This window comes from Poecilia formosa, unplaced genomic scaffold, assembly GCF_000485575.1.
Source record: "Poecilia formosa unplaced genomic scaffold, Poecilia_formosa-5.1.2 Scaffold421, whole genome shotgun sequence".
Taxonomy (NCBI): Eukaryota; Metazoa; Chordata; class Actinopteri; order Cyprinodontiformes; family Poeciliidae; genus Poecilia; species Poecilia formosa.
This window is the reverse complement of record NW_006800360.1, coordinates 437,054-450,924: the sequence shown is the minus strand read 5'-3', so window position 1 is coordinate 450,924 and position 13,871 is coordinate 437,054. Positions and strand designations below refer to the sequence as shown.

At 35.4% G+C, this 13,871-nt stretch overlaps 1 protein-coding gene and 1 long non-coding RNA gene across 4 annotated transcripts in view; both read right to left on the bottom strand.

Moving 5' to 3' along the window:
- The window catches only part of LOC103155323 (uncharacterized), a 22,878-nt gene continuing 9,007 nt past the window's right edge, over positions 1-13,871 (bottom strand). The window contains exons 2-5 of one of the 2 annotated variants that reach the window (XR_478026.2): positions 1,893-1,943; positions 1,014-1,112; positions 154-247; positions 1-14 (exon numbers count right to left, since the gene is read on the bottom strand). This is a non-coding gene — a long non-coding RNA (uncharacterized LOC103155323). Of the gene's footprint in view, positions 15-153; positions 248-1,013; positions 1,113-1,442; positions 1,779-1,892; positions 1,944-13,871 lie in introns of those variants that run through there. The other variant, XR_001659414.1, reaches the window with a different exon arrangement.
- LOC103155324 (tumor necrosis factor receptor superfamily member 14-like) lies at positions 3,190-10,963 on the bottom strand. 2 transcript variants are annotated; one of them, XM_016663457.1, is made up of 10 exons: positions 10,847-10,963; positions 8,684-8,814; positions 6,049-6,142; positions 5,779-5,904; positions 4,895-5,050; positions 4,668-4,755; positions 4,410-4,585; positions 4,282-4,325; positions 4,147-4,187; positions 3,190-3,965 (listed from the first exon to the last, which is right to left on the bottom strand). In XM_016663457.1, the coding sequence occupies exons 2-10, from the start codon at positions 8,714-8,716 to the stop codon at positions 3,911-3,913; spliced, it is 813 nt and encodes a 270-aa protein (XP_016518943.1). In that variant the 5' UTR covers positions 8,717-8,814; positions 10,847-10,963; the 3' UTR covers positions 3,190-3,910. The 2 variants fall into 2 exon arrangements, with proteins under 2 accessions (XP_016518943.1, XP_007577040.1); XM_007576978.2 differs by having other exon boundaries at positions 4,147-4,192; positions 10,847-10,962.

Here is a 13,871-nt window from a genome sequence, read left to right as displayed (position 1 = left end):
TTTGACTCTTTTGCCTGTTGGAAAATAAAAGTTTCTCAATTTAAAATGCAGGATAGTCCTTTGCATGATGAACAAACTTCAGGCAATGAAAGCAGTGTAACTGTAGCAGTCTATGTCAGAATAAACCATAATTTATAACTAACTGGAACATACCAATAGGACACATAAGACAGCACTTTTCGCCCATCTTGTACTCAGTTTGATGACATGTGACTGAATCGACTCTGAAGTCTCTCACCAGAATCATCTGTGAAGAGGTTTTTCCAAGAATTAGAACCAGATTTCCTGCAGAAAGGCTCAAATCCCTTTTAGATCAGTTATTTATTTGCCTTGTTTTGATTAACTTTAGCAGTTCAGTTTTATGTCAACAACATTAATTTATATCAACAGTTATAATGTTAGGCTAGCTTAATAGCAGTCAATAATTTTTAGCATCATTTGCTATTATTGAGTTTGGCTCAGTTTATCTATAAAGTTCCAATTCACATTTCATTTCAAGGAATATTACAAGACTATTTATATCCAGAAAAACAACAATCAATACAATTTAGTTCTCCAAATTTGATGACATGCAGATTCCTTTTGTTTTACTTTTCTGTCAAACCTAAATGTTTCAGATCATAAAACACCTCTCAAAAATATCAGACGAACATAACCTAAGTGAATACAAAATATTTTTTAAAGATAATTTTATATAGTAAAATTAAAGTACATAATTTAAAAACTAGTTTAAAGAGCACAAATACACAAAGAATTTACTCCGTAAGATAAGTAAATGTAATTTGTTATGTTTCACCTAGATTACTTAAAGATATTCGGCAACACTTTTAGACATCTTACAATATGTATTTTTTTTTTTTTTTTTTACAAAAAACATGATAAAAATTAATTTGTTTTTTAAATATTTAGATGTGATTATGAAGATACTCAAAGTTAAACTAGTCAGGAAATTACCATTTTATAGAAACAATGTTGTATTAAATTATCCATTGCTATGTCATAAATAAATTTACCAGGAGCACAGGCATCGCAGCCCCAGTTTTTCTTCTTGAAATCATTCTCAAAGGTAGGAGTAAACTTCTCTGGGGCTCAACAAATCCAAATTCCTGAACCTGTAAAAGAAAGTGAAAGTATAAAGGTGTGGTTCCCTTCAAGTATTAACAACAATCACTAAATTTTCCCCAAGTTCAAGATAACACGGAGAGAAAGGTATTTATTACAATTAAATACCGTTTATTTTAAATCCAAATAAAGTCCAACTTGGGTTCACCTTGGTGCAGGTGAATTTCTGCACCACGGTGAACACACATCCATTTCCATTTCTAACAAACTTTTTACATTGGAAATTGACATTCATAAAACGGAAGTTAACTTTATTTTTGGTGTGTCACACTGTGATTGGTTGTGTGACACCAAACTGAACGCTTAATGCAAAAACTCACAGATCCCGAGTCATCAAAACACACTTCCTCACAGTTACAGCACACAGAAGAAAGGGAAACAGATTTTTGCTTAGCAAAGCAGTTTGAAAGAGACTTTAACTCTCAGCATCAGTTTTTATGTCCTTTGTTTACGATCCTTAAAGTGTCAGTGAAAAAATAGACACCCTAACTTGACATTAAAACGCCATTACAAATGCAGTAGATGTGTAACTGAAAGAGAAACCAACCGTCGGTGTTTATATTTGTGAAGGCACGTTTGTTGAATTTACATGTAAAATAACTTCGGTTTATTTTGTCAGCTGAATATGAGTCACTGGTGTTGGGAACAGAAAACATCAATTATTCCCAGCTAAGCTTTAGATTACTAAAGTCCGTGAACCCTAAAGTCCATGTCGTAGACGGATTTTGAAATGAATCCTTTCACACTCACGCATACACACCCAAACTTACCTTCACAAATTTAAACTCCGAGGATTGGTTTCTCTTTCAGTTACGCATCTTCTGCATTTGTAATGGCGTTTTCATGTTAAATTAGTATAGGTAGTCTATGGCTAGTCCCATAATATTATTTCTAATGTCTATGGTTCGACCAGCCCAGCAAAAACCTGGACTAAAAATCTCGGCTACCTATATTCTAACGCTGTTACGTATACAGGTGTCTGTTGCATTTGCTGTTGCGCAAACAGAGCAGGAGATTATAAAGTTGTCTGCGCCAAAGTTATACGTTGAACTTGTGGTGTTTTATCATTTTATAAAGCGAAAATAAATTTTGTTACTTCATCGTTAATTTAGTGGGTTACTAAAGAAAATAAAAGATTCATAGTTCCCGTGTATTGCACGTGATTATTTCAACAACCTTTATAAGAGGCCGATCACATTGATGTAAACTCGATTCAACTTTCATTATAAACTGCTCTCAACAAGTAAACATTGTGTTCGTCTCCAGACGTCCTGTTAAAACCTATTTCCTATCATTGCTTCATGTTGCAAAGTCTGCTGCAAGCTAAAAACCCACATTCCTGAATTTATCACTCTTGCAAAACACATTGTTGCAAAACAATTGTCTAACCCTAACCCTATCTGGATCACGTGGATTCACGTTTCCCTATCAGATATGGTTCCCCTGCTTCCCCTCGCCGCTCCGCACCGCCCAGGCGGCAAAATACGCGCGTGCTCGTTATGAGCGATGCTTGTTCAGCGCGCTTATCTAGAGGCCCTGATGGTGATCAGCGAAACACCGGGTTGTTGAGTTGCTTTGGAATTAATTTGATTTTAGTTTATTATCTTGTGTTCCTTAGTCTCATTCTTTGATTAGATTAAAACAGAGACCACATCAGCCTAGTTTCTGTTCCCCAGAATCTATATCAGTCAATTTGTGTTTTGCTTAGTTGAGTTCTAGTGTTTCTAGCTTATGCTTTATTACTCATTTTATTGTTTCTCTAGTCTAGTTATTCTTTAGTGTTAGATTTATTTCCTTTTCTCCTGTGTACTCTTCCTCACCCCCGTGCCATTTTCTCTCTGCACTCACACCTATAAAATGTCAGTCAATTAACTTGGTCCTGTTTCAACGTTCTACCTTTCACTCTCAGCTGGGACCTAAATGAGTTTCTCATCTAAAGTTACATCTATAATCACTGCTGAGCAGAACAACTCAACTTATGAATAGCCCTGGTAATTCACATTTTCACCACTTTGCTACAAAGATCACTATGAAGTAACTGTGATAATAAAAGCATAACATTATTTAAAAAAAGGAAATTTATTATATACAAAGTTATCCACTCGTGCCTTTTTATCTGTAAATAAAACACAACAGCAAAGATGTTCAGGCTTTTTAAGGTTTTCAGAAGACCTAAAAACATATTAGCAATATTAAAATTTAATGTCAGGTTCTTGTGGATGAAGTCACTGATGAGATTCTGAGTATACAGGTTTCTTATAAAACTGAACAAAAGACTTAGTTTCGTTTCACATGGAGTCATTGATTTACTGATGGCAGGACTTTGCCCTGCAGTCGGCGGGTTGCTGGTTCTATCCTGGCTCCACCTGCCTCTGTCGTCGTGTCCTTGGGCAGGACAGTTCATCTGCCTCACCTGCTGGTGGTCAGAGGGCCTGGTGGTGATGATGAATAGCAGGCTCACTTCTGTCAGACGTGAAACCATCAGCTTGTGTGTGTGAATGACTGTAGTGTGAAGTGCTTTGGTGTCCTCTGATCTTGATAAAACGCTGTACAAGTACAAGCCAGTTATTGTCCATTACCTAATCTAATCATTCAGGGTTACAGTCACAGATCTGATACTTTGACAATAAACAGTCAAGTTCTAAAACTTTTTCTCCTGTGCAGTGTGATGGATGTAGAGTGACGACCATGGATGGTGGAGAAGGGAGTTTGAGTTTTAGCTGTTCTTTCTGATCACTGCATAAACGACTCAGTATCTAGTTTGGTTCAACTCAGACCTTGAATCATTTCATCTACAGTGATCAGTGATTTTCATCCAGGTGTTTATCTTGGGGTTTCTTGCACTGTAGATAGAAAATAAAAAAATGCACCAAATAGATTAGATATTGATGGCAACATCCAGAACAGCAGCTCAAGCAGAATCAGATCAGTTTGATTTCATTCCTTAGAGAGAAAAATCTCAGTTTTTCAGAATAATGCCCAGAAAAACTGTCTGATATTATTCAAGAACAATGTTCTTCTTACCTGGCATATTGAAAGCGACTTCCTCTTCTGCTCCTCCTGTACTGTCCTTTTATGTAGAAAAGACAAATTATTTGGTAAAATAAATTTTGGCATCAATATCTGTTCACATTACAGTTCAGTTATAAACTTACTTACCCGTCGTTGATTTGCCTCTACAACTGTTAAAACCTTTTGTACAACTGTTAAAAACGAAATGTTACAATTATTAAAACAGTAATTCTTTTTAGAATGCTAATATTTTAATTTGTATTTATTCATCTCACTTGATTTTGTATTTTTGTGATATTTCCAGAGAAAAACACCACCAATTGTTGCTGCAACTAAAAAAACCACCAGAACACCGATCACAATTCCTGTGATGTTGGAACTTTTTTCTCCACATTCAGCATCAGTTGAAGCTGTTCCTGCTTTTATCAGCTGAAGGTTTTCTTTTTCACACCTGAAATAACAGAAACATTCATTCAGGTAAATTTGGTAAAACTTTCTCCTGTGTTTATACTGTTTGTAAGAGACTATCTTACTGTGTGTGATTCTGACATGACAACATTGTTCCATCAGAAAATGATCCACTGATGCATTCAGAGCATTCTGTGTCTGTGGAGGCTGTTCCTGTACAAACACAGATCAGTTTAAAGTTAGTCAGAAGATTCTGATCAACATGTAACTCAGTTTATTCTTTTCAAATGTTCAAAAGTCAGAATTCATCTAAAAATCAGAGCATTTATGTGTTGAAGAGAATCAGACCAACCCATCCTGCTGATGAACTGTCCTGGTTCACAGCTCCTGTGTTTCTGTGCCACAACACAGCCTTCTGATGTAGAGTCTGTACAGTAGAATCCCTCCATTGGTTCACAAACTGTGTCAGCAGTTCGTTTACATCCTCGCTTTTCCTTCAGACCAGCTCCTGTGAACACATACAGATTACACATGTATGGAGGAAACTGACATCAACATGGTGAACCTCATTTAAATGAGTCAGAATAGTTTCTACAAGTGAATGAAAGGAGAAATCTCAATAAATGATTTACAATTATGTTCAAAATAATAGTCTAACATCACTAACCAGATCAATTCATTCACACACACATTCACACATTCATGGAGGTAAGCTACATTGTAGCAACAGCTGCCCTGGGGCAGACCGACAGAGGCAAAGCTACAATGCACCAGTGCCACGACCAGCAGGGACAGTGAGTGAAGCGTCCTTCCCAAGAACAGGAGCATCTAGTTTATATACTTCATAAACTGTGGAATTCTTCTTATTTTAGACAAATTTTTAACTTATCCACAAAAAAAAAAAAAACTGATATTAGTCTACCCAAAAAAACTCCTTTTAGCTTTAGTTCTTATAACAGGAGCATCTAGTTTATATATTTAGGAATTAGAACAAAGAGAAACTCCGATTAGCTTATCTAGAGAAACTATTCATTACCTTAGATCAACATTGTCAGAACAAGGCCATTAAGGCCATTTTCTCACATTTATTGTAAGATAAAAGCCATTCTAAAGATATTGGATATTTTTTTTTAATTCACTGCAAATATTTTGGACTGTTTGTGGTTGTAAACAGATTTTCTTATGGAAAATAAAATAAAATAAAAAAGTTGAAAAGTAACAGTCAAGTAACTGCACCTGAACCACAGGTAGAACATGGATAACATCTCTTTAGTCTATTTGGCAGGTCCATATAAGTCCTCTCTGGGCATTTCTGGCAGGATGTACTTTTAAATTCTGTACAGTCTGTTTTGACTCGAGTGCCTGTTGAGAAATAAACACAGTTTTTCATATTAAAGAGCAGGATGGTACTTTGCATGATGAATCACCTTCAGGCCATGAAAGCAGTGTAACTGTTCCAGATTTTATATCAGAATAATCAGTAATTCATAACTAACTGGAACATACCAGGAGGACACATAGGACAGCATTCACCCTCTATCTCATACTCAGTTAGATGACATGTGATTGAATCGACTCTGAAGTCTCTCATCAGAGTCATCTGTAAAGAGAAAGAGCAGTTTTTCTATCACTATTTTTTTCCCCTTGTTTTGATTACTTCTTTTAGCAGTTCTATATCAGCGGCACATTAATACATGGACAGACAAACAGTTAATTAGTTATTTTTGAAGCACTGAGAAGATTATGAAAGCCTTATTCCACCTCAAGGTTACAGCTACGGTCTGTGATCAATTACAAAGTTCCTTCTCTTTACCATTTACATTTACAACAAAATAAAAACAGAACACAAAGAGGGAGCAAAGGAGTACTACTTTGAAAATACGATAATTTTATGTACATAACCATAAGGAAATTATACAGCAAATAGACACTTCCTGAAAGATGAAAACTATCTTTTTTACTAATTTTTATCAATCCAATATTCATGCATATTGTGTTTGGTTTATATATGTCACCCATTTTGACCATAGGATTTTAAATTTGTTCATCTGAAAACGGATTGAGAATGTTTATCTTTTCATCTGATAGATTTCATGATCACACCCTGTTCATTTTTCTACAGTAGGTGTGACAGTCTTTTTTTCTTTTACACTGGCTGAAATTAATATCAGTCAAAGATATTTTGTCTGTCAGACATGAAAAATGTCTGACACGGATATTTGCATTGTTAGGTAGAAATTCTGTGTAACCCAGATTAAAGGTGGTGAATTTAAAATGTATTCTTATATTCAAGGTATTTTCAATATTTTGAGCATTTCTATCCAATAGTCTTACTACTGTCATTTATATTACTAGGCTGGCTTCTAACAGGTGTCAACGTCTCCTTGGCATTATTTGCTGCAATTACTGAATTTACTTTATAAAATTTTAATTCACAACACATTTCATCTCAAGGAACATTACATGACTATTCATATCCAAAAAGCTGCAATCTATACAACTTAGTTCTTGAGATCCAAATTTGATTAACATGCAAATTTCTTCTGTTTTTGCTTTTCTGTCAAACCACAAAACATTTTTAATATCAGACAAACATAGCCTTGGTTTTTTTTTAAGATAATCTTATTTATCAGGAAATTACCAAATCTACAGTCTGACCAGTTGAAACAAGAAATCACTTAATAACTTCTATGACAACATAAAGTAGACTGAAATATCTCAAACAACACTTGACTGATCTGAAGAGATTTAAAATGAAAAACAAATTCACTGACATCCATCAGTCTGGAAAGGGTTCTAGATCCATTACTGAGTCTTTGGGATGGAAGAAAACCTCAGTGAGAACCATGATCCACAGATGGAGAACTTATGAACTCATGTTTTACTTGAGTCATTTGTTTTATTGCAAGTTAATGTTTATTGTGACCATGTGTTGTAATAGAGTGGTTTTGTTTTGTTTTTCAGTCTCTGTGTGCTGCAGTCTTGGACAAATTTCTCTTGTAAAAGAAATATTTGGATTTCAATGGGACAAACATGCTTAAATAAAGATTATTATTATATTATTATTGAACAGTGAAGAATATTCCAAGGAGTGAGGAGTCCACCAAAATGACTCCAAGAGGAATCAATGACCTCTACAGCAGGTCACAGAAGGACCTAGAACAACATCTAATGCTCTCAGGGCCTCATTGCTTCAGTTAAGGTCAGAGGTCAAGCCTGGAAGAGAGAGAAAATAACCTTCATAGGAGAGATCCACTTTCAGAATCACTGCTGACCCAAAATGTCATAAAATAAAAGTCACACATCAACTAACAAAAACATCCTGACGATCTCCATGACATTTAGGAAAATGTTCTGTGGATTTGCCATTGTTGTGTCCATGACTCTATATGTCAGTTAAACTAAGCAGCATTTTACTGCTGCTTACAGTTTGTCATTTGTTGCCCATGTCAGGACTTTGACTAGGCCACTCCAAAGTCTTCAGGTGTATCTGCTGTATTTCTCTTTGATAAACACCCTCAACCTCTGATTTGCTAGACAACATTTTGTCTCTGGTCAAAGTAATCAGACCTTCCTCCAGATCCATCAAGGCTGCTGACTTTATGCTGGCCACCAGCCAAGAAAAAGACATGGGAAATGTGGAGGCATGAGACTCAGGAACTACAGTGGTGTGAAAAGTGATTTCCCTCTAAGCTAAATAACTGGTTGGGTCACTATTAGCAGTAAAAACAACAGCCAAGTGATGATATCATACAGTGAATCTTTTCTAGCTGTGGAGGAATTTTGTTCCATTAATCTTTGCTGAATGTTTCTAATTCAGCCATAATGAAAAGTTTTCCAGGATGAACAACCTTTTCAAGGTCATACCGCATCACCTTAATAGGGTTCAGGTCAGGACTTTGAACAAACTGTGTACTCTCCTTCAAAACGTAATACGCTTCTGCCACGGCACTTTTTAACAAATTGGTGTCGGACCACAAAAAGGGCATTTGTTTTCAAGACTTTGACTTAAAATGAAAGTGCAAGTAAATGGATCTGATTATATAGACACAGAGTTTACACTTGGCCACCATTAAAAATAGCATTTAAAAAAAATAGTATTCTAATAAAATATCCATTTTTATGTCATAAATAAATTTACCAGTAGCATAGATTTTGTCACCCAACAGATCATTGTTAAAGACAGGATTAAACTTCTCTGGTGCTGAAAACATCATCTCATGGAAATTCAGGATGAACCAAACTGCGACACCGAATGCTGAAAGTCTTCATCTGCAAGACAAGAAACAAAGAAACAAACACACTGTTAACCTGTAGGAACTCAGGAGACTTTAGCATGAAGCAGGGCTGCAGGATATTGGGAAAGCATGTGATATGTGATTTTGTTACTGAATGTTGAAGTGATTATATGATTTGTTATAAATAACTAAACATTAGTAATGCCAATCTTCTATGAACATACACATTGAGGCATCAAGTCAACTACTGGAAAAGAAATACAAGTTCTGTAGGTTTTGGTCATAAAATTAGAATATCATGAGAAAGTTGGTGTAAATCAATAATTCCATTCAAAAACTGAAACTTGTACATTATATTCATTCATTACATACAGGCTGATATATTTTAAATGTTTATTCCTTTAGCGTTGATGATTATAACTAATGAAACTCCAAATTCACTATGTCAGAATATTAAATATTGTGAACAGGTTCAATATTGAAGACCCTTAGTGCCACAAATGTTACCAATATCACAGGATTTGTGGTTGATGAAGAGAGGAATAAGCACAGTTGAAGAGTTTGTGAAAAAAATTATTTGTTCCCATGTTCTGGAGGGAAACAGGTTATTTCAGGCAGCTAAAAAAAATTGGTTGCCCCCCTCGTAACTTTGGCAAATAATGACAAAATATTTTCAAAATCTCAATGATTGTTATGTCTGACAGTATGACTGAGCTACCAAAGATCAACTAGAATTTTTTTATCCAGAAATCTGTCATATTTTATATAACGGGATTTACCAGAAAGCCTACACGCTCATCTTTTCAGAAAGTCTTAATTTTTTGTGCCCTGCTGTCAGCCAGCTTCTATCCTCTTATATCAGCAATGAAAACTCAGAAATATGCACAATGTGTTGGAAACCCGTGGTTGATGTCTGACTTTTAATTGTCAGGCTTAAGTGACAAAAGTTGGAAAAAGATCGATGCTCTTCGATCTTTGTGTGGAGGTAAAAAGACCTCCACACAAGACCTCGTTTATTTATTTATTTTCTACTTTGATATCTGCCGATTAAACTGAAAGTTACAACACTGACATGATTATATGAGTAGTTTTTACCGAGAAATCGATCAGAAGCGCCGTGAAAACGTCAGATCCGACGGATCCGCCTCTCTGGCTGCAGTGCGCGCTCCCGACGAAGGGGAAACATTTTCATAGGGGAACAGAATTTCGCACAAGACCTGCCCTTGTGATTAGGGTTCACGCGCTAAAGCGGTTTGGAAATCCCGACAAGGCGGCGCCTGATCCCGCACTCAATTTTCAGCAGCGAGACTACAACTTCGCCCTAAAGAGCCCGACCGTTCGGTAGAACCAGCCAAAAAACTTGTTACTTCACAAAAGCAGACTGCAGTGAAGTTAGTTTCAAGTTAGATATTCGCGCTCCGCAGAGTAAGCGGCATCTAGCTCAAGGTTGATCCGATTTATGAATGCTTATGTCGGCCAGCCGTTCTCTACCGATCCCTCCTCAAGCGCTGGGAGGTTCACTTAGGGACCGTCAACAAACAAAACTCCTAACAAACAAATGTAAATAGATGTTTGCCGTGTGACCAATTGACACAAAAAATTGGTAATTCATGGCATTAAATGAGACACACTATTTTCTATTTAATCAAGTCATATTCAATATTAAAAATAATTTTAATATTAAATAAAATAATGTTTTCTTCAAAGGCACACATTTTTATAAAATTTTGACCCTATAATTTTTTAAGGTAACTTTATATTTAAAAAATATATTTCTTTTTTTTCCGGTCACCCCTCTATGGGCTGCCACCTTATCGTGGTGGATGGGTTTGAGTAGCAAATAAATTTAAACTAAACTTCAACCAGCAGTTTTCATAACTTTTGTTTAAAAGCTAATCTCTAAACTATGGAACAGAACCCCGCTCCAAATTAAACTTTATACTTTCGGTGTTCCGCTTTCTACCCAAACCTTCTTTACAAGACACCACTTGATTTAAGGAGACAACTGCCTTCGTGCAAAGTTCATATTAAAAACAAAGAGACATGATATGAGCAGCTAATTTTACCTTAGATCATCCCTTGGTGTAGTTTCAGGTTGAAGATTCGTCACCGTCAGACATTCACCATTTAGCTCCTTCGCTTAGCGTTGGTCGTCGTCTTCTTCTTCTTCTTGAGATTTATTGGCGGTTGGCAAAAAAAACGTTTGGATGTGCATTACAGCCATCTACTGGAAGACAGTATATGTGTACACACACATATATATATATATATATATATATATATATATATATACACACACACACACACACACACATATATATGGGTGGCACCTACGCCCACCCACCGGACAAAGATGAACCACATTTAAGAAGCTGCACATTTCTCTTCCATGATGTCTTTCTGATTCGTTTAGAGTTTCCCATCGTGTTAAACAAGGTGCGACTCCAAATAATTTAGAAGTGCCACTTAATTTGTCAGAGGTTTATAGAATGAACTAAAACAGCTTGACCTAAGTCATACAGTTTAAAATATATTTTCCCTGACCTGGCCACATGTATGTACACTTCTGAATTTTAAGAAAGTTACAAAAGAAACATGAATATTTGAAATGTTCTTTCAAAGTTTTCTCATATTTATCAAATACAAATAATTTTGATCATTCTAGATGACCTGAAACAAGAGAAATTTCATCTGATTTAACTCGTGAGGAAAATTTTTTATTTTTACTTTGTAAATATCTGGTTTCAACTGTAAATGTCTACCACTGTCATTATTACCCAATTGCTCTTGTCATTCAAAGTATTTTGTTTTGAACAATAGATTTTCCCTCTGTGCTAGTTGCATCTATAAGTACCAGTGAGTGAAACATGATGGGCCTGTGTAATTCACATCTTCACAACAAAACCTATCATAGTACCAGGTGATTGTCTGAACAAGTAATCAAAAAGGCAACCAAAGGTCAAAAAATTTCAGAAAACCTACAACATATTAGTGATATTAAAATTTTCATTCAGGTTCTTGTGAACCAGAATATGAATATCAAATGATATCTTAAAGCCGGTGGATAAAAACACTGAAAAATTTCTGAGTACTCAGGTTTCTTATAAAACTTTACAAAATGACTGGTTTTCATTTCACATGAAGTTATTGATTTACTGCATATACTTGGAACTTGGCCTTTGAAAATCAGACAGGCAGATTAACTTCCTCTATGTAAATCTTTACTTATCTTGTTTTTTCTGTGACTTTTGACTCAGTTTGAGGTGTTGGCTTTAATGTCTTAATTGTTTTGTTACATTTTTGTTTTAGTGTACAGGACTTTGGCCAACACTGTTGTTTTAAAGCGCTTTACAAATTTAATTGTATATTATTTCATTGACATCAGTCAGCATTCTTCAAATATTCTTATATCCATTTGAACAACTGTTGTTCCAATGCAGTGTGATCAGTGTAGTGATGACCATGACTTAGCTGGTCTCATTCTTTGATTAGATCAATCTAGTTTCTGTTCTTCTTTAGTTGAGTTCTAGTGTTTCTAATTAAGTTTATTTCTTGTTTATGCTTTATTACTCACTGTTTCTTTAGTGTTAGATTTATTTCCTTTTCTCCTGTGTACTCTTCCTCGCCCCCTGTGCCATTTTCTCTCTGCACTCACACCTACAAACTGTCAATTAACTTGGTCCTTTGTTTCAACATTCAACCTCCCAGTACTCTCACCTCTTCATCTGTTTCTCATCACTGGTTTCTTCCATTCCTCCTTTCTGGAATGTTTATGTGTTTAGATTTCCTGAGATTTATGAATTGTTTTCTGTCCTGATCTCTGTGGATTTTTTGTAAGTTTTTTTTATTCCTCATCTTTCAATAAACCAGTTTTAATCACCTACTCCACATCTCTATCGTTCTGCATTTGAATCCTCCATCAACCAACCAACCTAATCATGACACTTACCAAAATATATTAAAATACAAACTGAATAACCAAACTGATAACTGGATAATAAATTTAGGATGATTTCCATTCAGTCAAGAAGTAGGTAGTTAAGGAGACAAATTATTTTTTAATAATCAGTTATTTTCATAGTATTAAAATACCACATCGAACATTATATTCTTCTCAATAATTAATTTAAAAAGTTTTACTGATGTTAAAGGGGCAGTAGAATGCATTTTTCGGTGCTATTTTTATTGCTAGTAACTGTAACCTTCAGTCATTATAAAAATGCTACATGTCACACATAAATTTAACTTCACTATCTGATGCTTTAAATTGGGTTTCTATCTTTTTAAGAAGCTCTTGCTCTTTCCAACACTTTGTCTTCAGCACATCATCACAACAATGTTTAATTATCCCATTTGCAACTGTTCTGAGGTGCTTTTCACTGAGAAGCAGTTCACATAAGCTCAGCAGACACACAGATCCAGCAGGCACTTTCTGGCTGGACAGCCTGAAATGCTTCTACAGAATCTCATCAGATTGAACACAGGACTCTGGCTGAGTCACTCCACAATGTTAACTCAGTCAGAAAATTACTTGAAACCTAAATGCAGCAGGGACGAAAAATTTGGTGCTTAACTGTTTGTGTTGCATATTTACACCTTTGAGCATCCACATAATCTGTGTGTCATCAACTCAATAAATAGTCTTTTTGTTATCAGACTTATTTCATTCAAAACTACCAGAATCTATATTGTCAACTAGTGCCCCATGTTGTTGAGCAACAGAGCCTATTGTCAGAAGCAGAACATTTACAATAGCAACTGATCCAGGTTCAGAAAGTTTTCTTTCACTCTCAGCTGGGATCAAAATGATTTTCTCATCTAAAGTTACATCTATAGTCACTGCTGAGCAGAACTCAACTTATGAATGGCCCTGGTAATTCACATTTTCACCACTTTGCTACAAAGATCACTATGGTGAAGTAACTTTGTGATAATAAAACCATGACTATTTAAAAAAAATGTACAAAGTTATCCACTCGTGCCTTTTTATCTGTAAATAAGAAAACACAACAAAAACTGTAATATTAGATGTTCAGGCTTTTTAAGAAGACCTAAAACATATTAGCAATATTAAAATTGTATGTCAGGTTC

What these genes read in the sequence shown, in the direction of transcription:
- LOC103155324 (XM_016663457.1), bottom strand. Translation starts at nt 8,716, where the DNA reads ATGATCTGTTGGGTGACAAAATCTATGCTACTG. An exon ending in TCACAAAAATACAAAATCAA is followed by an intron (nt 4,326 to 4,409) that starts GTGAGATGAATA and finishes CGTTTTTAACAG; the next exon opens with TTGTACAAAAGGTTTTAACA. An exon ending in TAGAGGCAAATCAACGACGG is followed by an intron (nt 4,188 to 4,281) that starts GTAAGTAAGTTT and finishes ATAAAAGGACAG; the next exon opens with TACAGGAGGAGCAGAAGAGG.